The sequence below is a fragment of the Enhydra lutris genome, unplaced genomic scaffold, assembly GCF_002288905.1.
Source record: "Enhydra lutris kenyoni isolate GAN:26980312 unplaced genomic scaffold, ASM228890v2 scaffoldscaffold50, whole genome shotgun sequence".
In the NCBI taxonomy this organism is placed as follows: domain Eukaryota; kingdom Metazoa; phylum Chordata; class Mammalia; order Carnivora; family Mustelidae; genus Enhydra; species Enhydra lutris.
In genome coordinates, this window is record NW_019154134.1 from 15,038,554 (window position 1) to 15,051,416 (window position 12,863).

The following is a 12,863-nucleotide window of genomic DNA, read 5'->3' on the forward strand; positions in this document are numbered from 1 at the left end:
TCCCTCTTTCACTGGTTTTAACACATCAGATGCCACTTTAAATCTCAAATCCAGGAGCTGTTTTGTTCTAGGGGTCTGATGAGATTTCTGGAGCTGTTCAGGCTTTCTCTGAGTTGTTCATTTGAACAACTTTGAACAGCAAAGCCACTGTTAGACAGCCTGAGCTGGTAAAGCAATGCACATTAACCACACCTTTCCTGGGTTGATTACCAGCTCATGGCACACCAGGAATTATTACCGGGCAGCAATAAATGCTAGATGACAGAGAGGCCTGTGCTATTGAGAGGCTGAAAAAACTCACCATTTAAACTACAAGGGAACCTGAAACTGCATAAAGGTAAATAAAATGGCATTCGGTATAGAATTTCAGGTAAGCTTGAGTAGGATAGTCCCAGCTGCCAGATGTACTTTTAAAAATTACTTTGAGTAGTACTTTAGATGCAGTAATACCCAGTATGTCTTGTAAGTCACTCTTAGTGGCAGCGTAGAGTTACCTTCATGCTGGTGGTCTGTCAAAATCAAGCCTATAATGCTGTAACCCTTCACGGAAGTCTTTCAAGAATTAAAAACTAAAGCAGATGTTGAACAAGGCAAATTGTATTTCCCTCCTTACTTCTATTTCCCTCTTACTAGTTATTATTTGTAATATCTTGATGCTCCACTTTTTAGTTTCATTCTCCTATTATTCTTTATTGTCTTAACCTCCTTCCATTTCTTCTATCTCTTTCCATTGTTTATTTTTATTTTTTAAAAAAATCTTACTCAAATTCCATTATTTTATTACAGCTTTTGAGGATGAATGTGCTTAACTTCCTTATAGATTCCTAAATTCCTTATCATGATTTATTCCTAAATTCCGTATTTAGTAACCAAAATCTAAATGGGAGTCTTCCTGGACACTTCCAAATCTCTCATCCCCATGTCTGACTGTTCATCAGGTTCTTTTTATTCTCCTTTCCATTTTATACTTTTTTCCCCATTCATTATTCTCCCTTCTGATTTCTACTATACCTGCCTTAGTTCAAGCCTTCTTCATCGCAAGACTGGACTCTTTTTCCACACAAGGTTGACCTCCCACTGCCCCTTCACACTTCTGCCATCCCAAGCTTATTGCTCCTCAATTTCCCTCACTTGTTCTCTAGAACTTGTAGATAGAGTCCTAACTAGCTTCCACAGTATGCAGGACCCTCAAAACCAAGTCCCTGTCTCTCTCTTTGTTGCCACATCTCCACTGCCTGCCCATCTGCCAACCCATTGCACCCATACTGAGCTACCCCTATGCCCCATAACTGCACATACTCTTCCTCAGCTAGGAACACCCAGACCTCCATGTCTTCTTAGCAAATTGTTTCATACCTTCCAGTGCCACACTCAAGCTTGCCTTCTCCATGAGCCTCTGCTGCTTATGTCCTCCTCGGTGTACTCACGGTAACTTCTTTCTGTCTTGTTAGAGTAGTGCCCATATTGTGAAAATTATTTGCTGCCACTCCCAATAAACTGTGCTCCCTTTGAGGACAAGGACCTTGTCACATTCCTTTCATAGTCCTAGTGCCTGGCACATAGTCAGTAATGTTTATTAGGTAAGTAATAATGGTTGGGTGAATGGAGAACATTATTTAAAACCATTACATTGAGGGATGGACAGATAGATATATATGTGATATATCAAGCTCAGGAATATGATAAAGCTGGAATCCAGATGGTGGGTATTCATTGTATAATTCTTTCAACTTTGCTGTTATGTTTGACACTTTTTATTATTTTCATAATAAAATGTTAGAATGGGACCAATTTCTAAACTGTGGCTGTTAAAGCAATTCTCAAGATTCTATCCATTTCACCCATAGACACCCTACTGAAAAACTATATTTTAGATCCCAAGAGATCTCCTTTAGTCCTACTCTGTCTTGGGGTAGAGCTGAACTAGTTTTTTCATAGCTTTCCACTAACCGTCAAGAGAACCTGATTCTGCGGGGGGGAAGGGGTCCTTTTCTACTTTCCTGCAGTAACCAGAGCGTACTCCTTCCCCTACTACCAAACGTCTCTCCCAACTCTCCCTTAGTAACAGGCATTTCTTCTCTCCCTGGTCTGATTTCCAGAAGTCATATTATTTATTTATTTATTAAAAAGATTTTATTTATTTGAGAGAGAGAAAGAAACCACAAGCAGAAAGGAAGGGCAGAGGGAGAGAGAGAATAGGCTCCCTGTTGAGAAGGGAGCCCAACTCGGGGTTGGATCAGGACCTGAGTGGAAAGCAGACGTTTAACTGACTGAACCACCCAGGTGTCCCCCAGAAGTCAGATTAGATTACTCATAATAACTTCATGCGAGAATCTCTTCTCTTTTGAAATCAATGTTATCTGTACATTCCATATCTTTATGAATGACAACTTATGATTTAATTCAACCGTTTCATCCTCTTTCCCAGGGCACACACTGGGTTATTTTTCCAACCACATATAATAGCTGGTTCACAGACCACTTTAGTCTATGAAGCTTGCCTTGATCTATAAGGTTAAAGTCACTGGTCTTCCATTTCAACTCTCCAACTCTCTCAGCACTATGTTAACTGCTCCACATAACACCTTCTAGCTTCCTTTATTATTTTTTTTCTTAAGTATCTTCCCTGTAAGACGATGAACTTATAAATGCACTTGAATTTTCCATAATGAATGACCAAGGCTGGCCACAACAAGCATTTGATAATTAGCTGCTGATGAAATGAACTGATAGTTTCAGGTATTTAAATGTATTCAATATATGTTATTAGGAAGCCAAAGAGAACACAAAACAAGTTACGACAGACATACCCACTTTAAATCTAATTTCGTAAGAGCCATCCTCTTTCTTTTCAATGAGTCAGCAGCTTTAGGGAATAATAGTTCTAAGATTAGTCATATTTTGTAGGATTAATAATTTCCTAAAAGTTTCCTCCTTTACTAAGAAGGCTAAAAATACTGTCTTAACTGCTTATGTCAAATTAATATTAACAAAAAGTGATTTGGCCAGGAAGATTAAATGACCATGAGGTGTTTCTCCAAATAATTCAAGAAACCTCAGATTAACACCTATCCATTTTAGGAGAATTTCTTTAAGGCAGAAGTAAGTCCAGGTGCAAATGATATTTTGCCCACCCTGAAAACTTTGCATCTCCAGCTGTGAAGGTTATGGATGATAACCACTATTAAAAAAAAAAAATTGGGGGGAAATTACTAAAATGCCTAAAATGAAGCTATAAATTGCTTCGTATATATTGCAATATATATATTGCTGTGGGGATGTTAAAAAGCCAGTTCTTTCAGCAATGACTGAGCCTAAATCTAATGACTCAGCATGATGGTCAAGCTACAAGTGTTGTAACTTTATAACCAGAAGCTCTTTTTCATGCTAAAATACCATCCTTAAAGAGTGAATTAAGAATAGCATAAAAATGTTGAAACTGACATGTCCTTGGGCTCTGCCGTATCTGGGTTCAAATCCTGAGTCTACTAATTTGGGCAAGTCACTATCGTTCTCTGAACCTCAGTTTCCTCCTCAGTAATAGCAGCTGTTGGAAGGTTCTTGTCATATTATAACATGCATGTGCATGTACACACACACACAGATATTTATGTATATGAGACATATTAGGTGGACATAAATATAAAGGGCCTATCATAATATCCAATACACAGGAACTTAATATGATAGTTATATCCTCTTTTCTACCTCAACCATTTATCTTCCAACTCAGAAAGAAAAATGGACCTCTAAACCTATGTGATTGATTGCCCAATACATAAGAAAGAGAAACCTCTGAGCCCAAAGACACTGTCTTCCTCTATAAACAGCTACGTAATTATCTTTTTCTTCTTTTCTACAATGAGAAAATTAACATTTGAAACACAGTTTCAAACATATGCTTTCATTATATGTATAACAAGCATGAATTTTAACCTTCATGATGGTAGAGATCCGTTGTTACCTCCAAAAAGAAACAGAAGTTTTCACTTCAAACTGTGGTTCATTAGAAATCATCTCTCAATTCTGGCACAAGTCAAACACAGAATGCTAGGTTGGATGTGACATTAGAGGTTACCCACTCCAGTCTCCCACGGTATAGATAAGCGAACTTAGCTCCAGAAAGGTTAAGTGATTAACAAGGTCATATAGTTAGTGTCAGAGTCAGGGGAAAAAATGTAGGTTTCCTTATCACATATCCAGTAAACGTGCAGCTTTCACAAAAGCTCTGTACAAACTACACTAACAATGGCGTCTTTATGGGGCTCTTCAAACCCTGGGAACCAGTACAGGTGAGTCACTAGACACACAGGCCCTTTCTCCATGGGAAACTCACCTTCAGTATTGGAAATGGGGGTACTGTCACATTTGCTTTCACACTGCTGCATCGATGGAGGTCGAACAGTTTCTGGACAGTCAACAGATGCCTGTCCAGTGTAGGAGAGACACTGCACAGTCCTCATCTGCTGGCCAAGGCCACACTGAGCAGAACACTAAACCCAAAGACACAGGGGAAAACAAAATACTGATATCAATAATTTTCAGCAGGTAAAAAGATACTATACTTCTCAAATACCATATATATATTAGCTTTTAAAATCCATATGAAGTTCATCTTGGAGAGGGGTATGATTAAGTCATTCTCCTCTAGAACTGGTTTGGAAATTCACAGGTCATGTGATTACCCTAGAAAATGGAAGCAATATAGCTCCCAAGGAACAAGAGATTTCTTGGGCTACTTTTCTAACAGTTCCAAGTAGGTGAACTGTCACAGGAGTACAATAAGAAAATCCTCAGGATGAAGTAGATTAGAGATTCTGGGGCTGGACATCACTTCTGCTCCCTATTTATTATAGGCTTACGGGTAAACAATCTGATGGTCTACCGGAGCACTGTGTATCTGATCAAAATGTGAGTTCAGTATAAGAGCAGTGACTGCTGTGCAGGCTGGTAATGGGGACCAGTTTAAAAAAAAAAAAAAAAAAGAGCTTAAATAAGTATTCTGAGTTTTCTAAGATGTCAGTCACACAAATGTGAACCAAGCAGCATGTCTCCCTCTTCTTTTTCATCTATCGGGAATTTAGTTACTTCCGAATTGAAGTTACTCTCAGAGTGACTTAGTTTCAGCAGGGACTAATCAGCTGTCCAGGCTGAAGAATGAAGCTGGGTCTACCCTTTAGGTCTGCCACCCAGAATGCCAGCAAAGCCTGTGAGATTTGGGATCAAGGAGATGAGCTAGCCAGTGCCAAGACAGGTGATGGTGATGTTTACAAGGTAAACAAACTGAGGCCCTTTTGAATTTATTTGTTAAAAACTCTCAAAGCACTTATAGGACTTGCAAGGATATTCATAGACACATTTATTAAAAAAAAGTTTAAATACAAAATGACGAACAAACGGGACCATAAACATGTATTAAAGCATCCTTGAGAATATATTTTTACCAGCTAATTTTAATGTTAGGAAACTGAATTTAAAATATAGATGAGAAGAAAAGGACTTGACAATATTTTAAAAAATAATCTGAAACTGACTATAAATTTGGCAAAATCACTAACATGCAAAAACTTTCAACTGACTTTTATATAATAGTGCATTGCAACAAAGAATATGTAAGGAAGGAAATGTCTACCTGGTTTAAATAAAAATTATGAGAGCATGTCTGTTCTGATTCTTTAATAGCATATCAATTCCATATTATGAAACTTACACTTCCACAGTGACACACATAATTGCTTATAATGCTTTACCCTATCATGTGTATCCATTTAAGTATTTTATAAATTAAATACTGCTATACAAATGCAAATTATTAATGGTTTGTTATACAAATGCAAATGTTAACTATGTTATGATCATATTTTTTCCTGTTTACCCACAGGGCTGACCAAGCACAGAGAAAGTATATTTATTTGCCTTAATGAAGACTGAAAATCTTTTGCCCTCTCCCAAATGTAACAAAAGAGGTCCAGATACTGCTATACTCTAGAAATACCTAAGTTTGGCCAGAATTTTGCCAACTACTTCTATGCAATGCCATTTTAAAGAAGTAATGGCAGGTCCAAAACCATACTCGTATAGTTATGTATCATGATTTATTTGGGCCTCAGATTTTAGGAAACAACTAGCTACAAGGTTAATTATAAGACCACAGGAAAAGGGCAATAACCATCTAGAAACTTATTTTCTGGAGCATTTTTTTAAAATGTAACCTAATAGATTCTCTTTTTGACATTCAAAAGAATAAAACTCAATTTTCCTTTTAATCAAACATACCAGTTTGTTTTAAAAGGATTTAAGGTGGTCTTCTATTAGATAGCAAAATTTAAAAGTAAGAATAAAAAAAGAAAAAATGTAAATTAGAACATAAAATGTGTCTAATAAAAATACATATGAAAAGCCTTATATACTGGCTTCCCAACTCATGTCCATCTGATAAACCTATTGAAGAATAAATATTAATAATATTGCAAAGACTGATCAACGTAACACCCATAACTTTTCTGTGAAGTTAAGAGGAGCTACTTTGCAAGTAGTAAAGTTAAGACACTGATATTAACTGATTTGTTCTTGAAGTAGTTGAGAGATAGGACTAGAATCCAAAGTTTGTTTTGGCTTGCTCAAATATCTGCCCATATAGACTTCTCTTTCCATTTTAAGTTAAAATGTTAAGATCCAAGAAGTAGGTAAAATTAGGAAGTGTGTGGGCGTGGGAGAGACACAGTTAAATGGGTCTATGTGTGGCAGCTGCTGCGTGTGCATTTTTTTCATTCTTGTATCTCATACCTAGATTTCTCAGTGGTGTTACTCAACTCTTAAGCTCTCATAACGACCCAGGCAGGAAACTCAAGGGTCTCAAGGTGCTGCTTCAGTAGGAGCCCCGCTGTGCAACTGCCTTACCTGGCCCCAGTCTCCAGTCACCCAGCGAGGAGGAGGGCAGCGGCCCAAACTGCAGCGGATACGGACAGGGGGTTTGCTCTCTTCTGGACACTGCACAGCTGGGAATGTTTTAGAGAGGTCACTGCTCTTGCACAGAACAATCCGATGCTTGAATCCTGGACCACATTTGGGAGTACACTGGAAATGAAACAAATAAATAACAGCATTCTAAAGATAGAGGAAAATTGGGAGAAAAATCTTTCTTGAAGTAAATGTGTTTGGGTATACAATATGCATATACACTAAATTCTGGGCAAAGTCTTTCAGATATGAAAATTCCTTAAGTTTTTAGGCAAAAGTACTTTTATATTTTTCCCTAAGGACTTTAAGGGCTAAAGCCAAAGTTTGCTTTTCTTGGCTAACTTATTTCTTTTATTGTAGGTAGGTTTATTCCTCGATTCCTCCCTATCCTTGGCCACATTCAGCTGTGATAAGACTCTGCTAATTTTTGGAATGTGGAATCTTTGGTTTCCTACCTGCTGGATGTAGTCTTCCAAAAAGAATCCTTCCATTATTCGTAGACCATGAGAACTCATCTTTGTGAGGCAGGCTAGGGGTTGACTGAGGTGTGTTTTCTTAGAGGATGGTAACTAAGCATACATGGCCATTGGTGGAGTTTATTGCACAGAAAATCTCTGGATTTCCTCTGTCCATAATGAATTTCCCAAACATAATGAATTTTGACTGTTCTTTAGTTGAACCAGTCTGATCTTCATACTGAGGAAAAAATGCTTCTTCCTATGTCACAAAGTCTATTATTTACCTTTTCTCCAGGTTAAGTGGAATGTTATCTTTCTAGAGTCACCTATTAAACATGGTGACTGACTAAAGTCTCCAACTTTCTCCCCTGCACATCTGAAACCTTCCTTAAAATCTGTTCTTCCTCTCAGTCAAGTGATGACCTTACCCATAACACTTTTAAAAAACATGCTTCTATACCTTTCATTAGAATGAAAGAAAGAAAGAAGAAATTTCCAGATCCACTGTAAGAGTTACACTAGACTGAGAAGGGGATATTAAAAATAAGATGATCCCTACCTTCCAGAAGCTAATAGTTTTTTAAAATGATTGATTGATTGACTGATTTTGGAGGGAGGGGGGAGAGAGAGAGAGAGAGAGAGAGAATGAGAGGAAACAGGGTGGATGGTAGAGGGAGAAGGAGAGAGAATCCTCAAGTTGACTCCCTGCTGAGTGTGGAGCCCCTACAGCTCTCTCACATCTATTGATTTCTCTTTGTCTCCACTGCCACTAACCTTACTTCAGACAAACATCATTTTTTTCATGTAATATTGCACTGGCTTTCTTTCTTTTCTTTCCTTTTCTTTCTCTCTCTCTCTTTCTTTCTTTCTTTCTTTCTTTATTCTTTAGATTTTATTTATTTGACAGAGAGAGAGACACCAAGAGAGGGAATACAAGCCTGAGGAATGGGAGAGGGAGAAGCAGGCTCTCCACCAAGCAGGGAGACTGATGTGGGGCTTGATACCAGGACCCTGGGATCATGACCTGAGCCCAAGGCAGACACACCTAACGACTGCACCTAGGTGCCCCTGCACTGGCTTTCTAAGAGGTCTCCTGTTTCTTGCTCTTATCTCCGTTCACTCTCCAAAGGAGAAATCCAATTATATGCTCTTGTGATTAAAACAGAAAAATCCTTCAATGGCTTGCTATTGTCTACAAGATAAAAATTCAAATTCTAAATATGCTTACTATATCCTGATAGGAAGGCTACGCTTACCTCTCCAGACTCATCGCTCCACACTAATGTGCTGTATTCTCCAGGGCTAGCCCAGTGCCACACACAATGCCAATGCTGCTGTCATTTCTGTTAGTTAACCACTACTAAAAATAATGATGATAATAGCAGATACCATTTAATAAACATGGTATATACCAAGTGTTGTGTTAAGTGCTGTAATTTACATAGTCTTCACAAAAATCCTGTCAGATGACAATTATTACTCTGTCTTTAAAATGAGGAAACCGTCTAAGAGCAAGTGGTAGAAAGTCATGCAGCTACTAAATGGCAGACCCAATACTAACTCCCACTGTCTCCTGGATGTTAGGCATTACACTATGTGCTTTGCACTTATTATCTCATGTGATCATCATAACACTCCCAATACTTTATATTTCAAGAAACCAAGACATGCAATCATCTCCTGCATGTGTTCTGTAGAATGAATAAAGCCCTGATTCTAGTCTCTTGAGCATGCCCCACTCGTGTCTAGTCCTCCTGACTTTGCACGAAGTCTCCTCACCATCCACCAGTGTTAGAAGCCAAAGCCTTAGAAGATAGTTCTGTCACTTTCTTATTGCTTAATATTATCATCAATAATAACACTACTACCTTATATCTCATTAAAGTTTCACAGCTCACGCATGAAACACTTTCAAAGACATTATTCTTACACAAATGTTTGAGAACAGTTACAGATAAGGAAAGCTTAAGTCACTTAAGGTGAAACAGCAAATGGTAGAGGAGGAACTAAATTTTAGGCCTTCGGATCCACATTATAGCTCTCAGCAGCAGAAACAAAGTCATGGGAACACATAAGAAGTATTAACTAATTATTAAAAAATAAATTGAGATACAAAAAGAAGATTAATTCTGACTTTAGGGAGATAGGCAAAAACACATAGGATAGATAAGAAATTCAATTTTAGTATTTTAAGCTATGATTAGTTTTCCATATTGGCAACATTTATTAATAAATACACTTGTGACACTCCCCTCTCCCTTTACATTTTAAAAGCATATGTATGTATATAAAAGCTGGGGATATATGCTTTTTGCTTATTTGAATACCTTTTTCCAGTAGCAAGAAGCTTCTGTTATTATTTGAAGAATGTGTTAATATCTAGCAGTCTTTGCTAAGAGCCTATGCCAAAGTCCTGCTAACAGTTAGGGGAGCAAGACAATGCAATGACAGAAAATTCATTCATTCATGTCTAGAAGTTCCCAGGAAACCAAAACCAAACTGAAACAAGTAACACTGGTATCAAGCGGGAGAAGAATAAAAAGAGAAAGCAACACCAATATTTATTAAGCACCAGACAGTGTTCTAAGTACTTTGCATGTCATACTCTACCTGATCCTCACAGAAATGTTAGGAAGTACTATTTTCACACCTACTCTACAGGGGAGAAACTGAAGCACTGAGAAAGATTTATAGATAAATCCAGATAGCAAGTTTCTACCAGAACAAAGCTCTGAAAAGTAAATACACTGAGACACAAACTCTCTGTGGGACAACATATGATTATACGCAAAACTGAGAATACAATGACAACCTCTACTGAGGCAAAAAAATAATTTTAGAAAATTACAGCCCAACTCCACTAAATAAGCTGAGGATATTCCTTCCCATTGCACTAGAAGTAGGAATAATCCACTGGATTCTCAAAATAATGAATGACTGAAAACTACATTTCTGCCAGTTTCTGATTCAATAAATACACCAGCCCTGACCCCTGCAGACCTAGCCACAAATACTACACGTCTGTGGCCAAAGCCTCACCTCTGTTCTCTGCAAATATTGTACTTCTTAAGGGAGATTATGAAATTCAGTGTTTAAAAATTGCTTGTAAAAACAACAACAACAACCAGTAAAGGCATTAGGGATGCCACTTAGACCAGGTTCATCCAAGGAGAACTCTATCTGGCAAATTATTTTGATCTTAGGTCAGAGATGTTCAAGCAGAGATGTCTCTCAGCTTGTTTTTATTTTTATTTCTTCCTTCTGCTTTACACAGCCTACATTTCATCTCTCTAGCCTTCTGATAAACAGGTTTATCCATCTGACAGTTTCAGTTTTATTTAACTGTCTAAAAAAATAAGAAATTTTTGGGGTGCCTGGGTGGCTCAGTGGGTTAAAGCCTCTGTCTTTGGCTCAGGTCATGATCCCAGGGTCCTGGGATCAAGCCCCGCATCGGGCTCTCTGCTCAGCGGGGAGCTTGCTTCCCCCTCTCTCTCTGCCTGCCTCTCTGCCTGCTTGTGATCTCTCTCTCAAATACATAAATAAAATCTTTAAAATAAATAAATAAATGAAATAAAATTAAATTAAAAAATAAGAAATTTTAGAAAAGCAAGATGTAGCCATGATTAGGTATATGATTAATAAGTATTAATGCTTCAGAGCATTCTTCAGAAATAATCATTGGTCTCTGCCCACATAAAGGGTAGATTTTTACATATTTTTTTTACTACACACTAAAATTCATTAGTAACAATTAGATATTGAATCCTGAGATGAGTAATAGAATTCACTTTTTTAGATGAAAGCATAGGTATAAACATCAAAATCCATTCCATTCATTCTCACAATAAATTATAGGTTGCTGTGTAGAAGATACTATTTCAGTGGACAATCCATTCTTTTTTTTTTTTTAAGATTATATTTATTTATTTGACACAGAGAGAGAGATCACAAGTAGGCAGAGCAGCAGGCAGAGAAAGAGCGGGGAAGCAGGCTCCCTTGTGAGCAGAGAGCCCAATGTGGGGCTCGATTCCAGGGACGCTGAGATCATGACCTGAACCGAAGGCAGAGGCTTAACCCACTGAGCCACCCAGCAGCCCTGAATCCATTCTTTGGTAAAATTATTTCTCGCTATTTTTCTTTATTGCAGGTAAATACCTATTTTTCTTATTTATTCATAAAATCAAAATTTTACAATTATTTAAAATATGACCAGACCATTTGTTTTGTGTTTTCATCTCAGGTAATTTTTATGATAGAAGCATTTATGCTTTAGCTTTAATGATCAATGATTAAAAAAGAAAAACATATTTTGTAGAGAAAAGTATTTGGAACCACACCAGAGAAAAGAATTTGGCTCTCATATGTAAAGGATAGAAATTTTACCATTTTGGGGTTGGACTGAGTTCTCTCTGGAGAGATAGGTTTAATTCACTTTGTTATAGCACCAGAGTAGAACCTAAGAATCAACAAGGCGATGTCACAACTGTCTTCAAAAACAAAGCACAGTCCCCTGAAGGTAGGTTTTCCACCCTTTCCAACACCCCTCAGTCCTTCTTAAGTAATGCTACCTGAATGTATGTCCTAGAAAATCAATTGAATATGATGCCAGCAGTTATCCTCTTGTCCAAGAGTAAGTACAAGAAACAGATCTTTTTCAATGGTTGCTCTGTGGGAGTCAAAAGAAACTATTCCAATACATCAAAAGAATGGCTTAGGATTGTTGGAGCCCATCCACAGTATGCAGCAATGCTTTTAAAAGTTATTTGCCAAGAGAGGGCAAAAAGAGAAAACCATTTAAGTCCAACATAGCATGGGTGATCCCAAGAGTGAAGCTAGATTATAGGAAATGGGAAAGCCGTGCCTTCATTAGTCTCACAAAAAGATTGCTGAAGAGCCATTTTCCACCAAGGTAATTTGGCTTTTTTTTTTTTTTTTTCTTTTGCCATAAACACCGGGTGGGTTTCACTGATGGGGAAAACGAAAAATGGTTCCTGGCTTTGGAACAATGGAAATTTTATATTAGAGCGCTGGCAAAGAAAAGGAAAAGGTCAAAGGGTACATTCCTCTTGCTGCAACATGTTTTCACCAGTTGAACCTCTCCCTTGTGATTAGCACAGCTCAGACAGCTGATAGTTGGAAGTGGGGAAGGGGCTGAAAAAGGAGGGAAGTTTCCAGGGGCGTGTCAAAAGAATATTGTGTGAAATATTTGTAGCAGTTAACTAAAAAAGATAGAATATGCCCTTCTCTGTTGCTAGGACCTCCTCTTTTCATTAGTGGGAGGTATTCTGTTCCTTTAGGTAGAACAGGCTCCTTGTTCTCACTTTGGTCTCCATAGCGACTCAGACATTTATTTCACTTAATATTATTTACTTTTGTTTATTTTTAATCCATCTAGGGAAGAAGTGGCCATCCTAGTAAAGTAAGGAAATGGAAGTGTGAGAGTAG

General features: G+C 37.7%; 1 protein-coding gene across 1 annotated transcript in view; it reads right to left on the reverse strand.

Moving 5' to 3' along the window:
- LOC111156970 (ADAM metallopeptidase with thrombospondin type 1 motif 6) overlaps positions 1-12,863 on the reverse strand; it is a 300,261-nt gene that overhangs the window by 10,723 nt on the left and 276,675 nt on the right. The window contains exons 22-23 of the mRNA XM_022518156.1: positions 6,901-7,077; positions 4,337-4,493 (exon numbers count right to left, since the gene is read on the reverse strand). Of these exons, the coding sequence (XP_022373864.1) occupies positions 4,337-4,493; positions 6,901-7,077 (334 nt within the window). The remainder of the gene's footprint in view (positions 1-4,336; positions 4,494-6,900; positions 7,078-12,863) is intronic.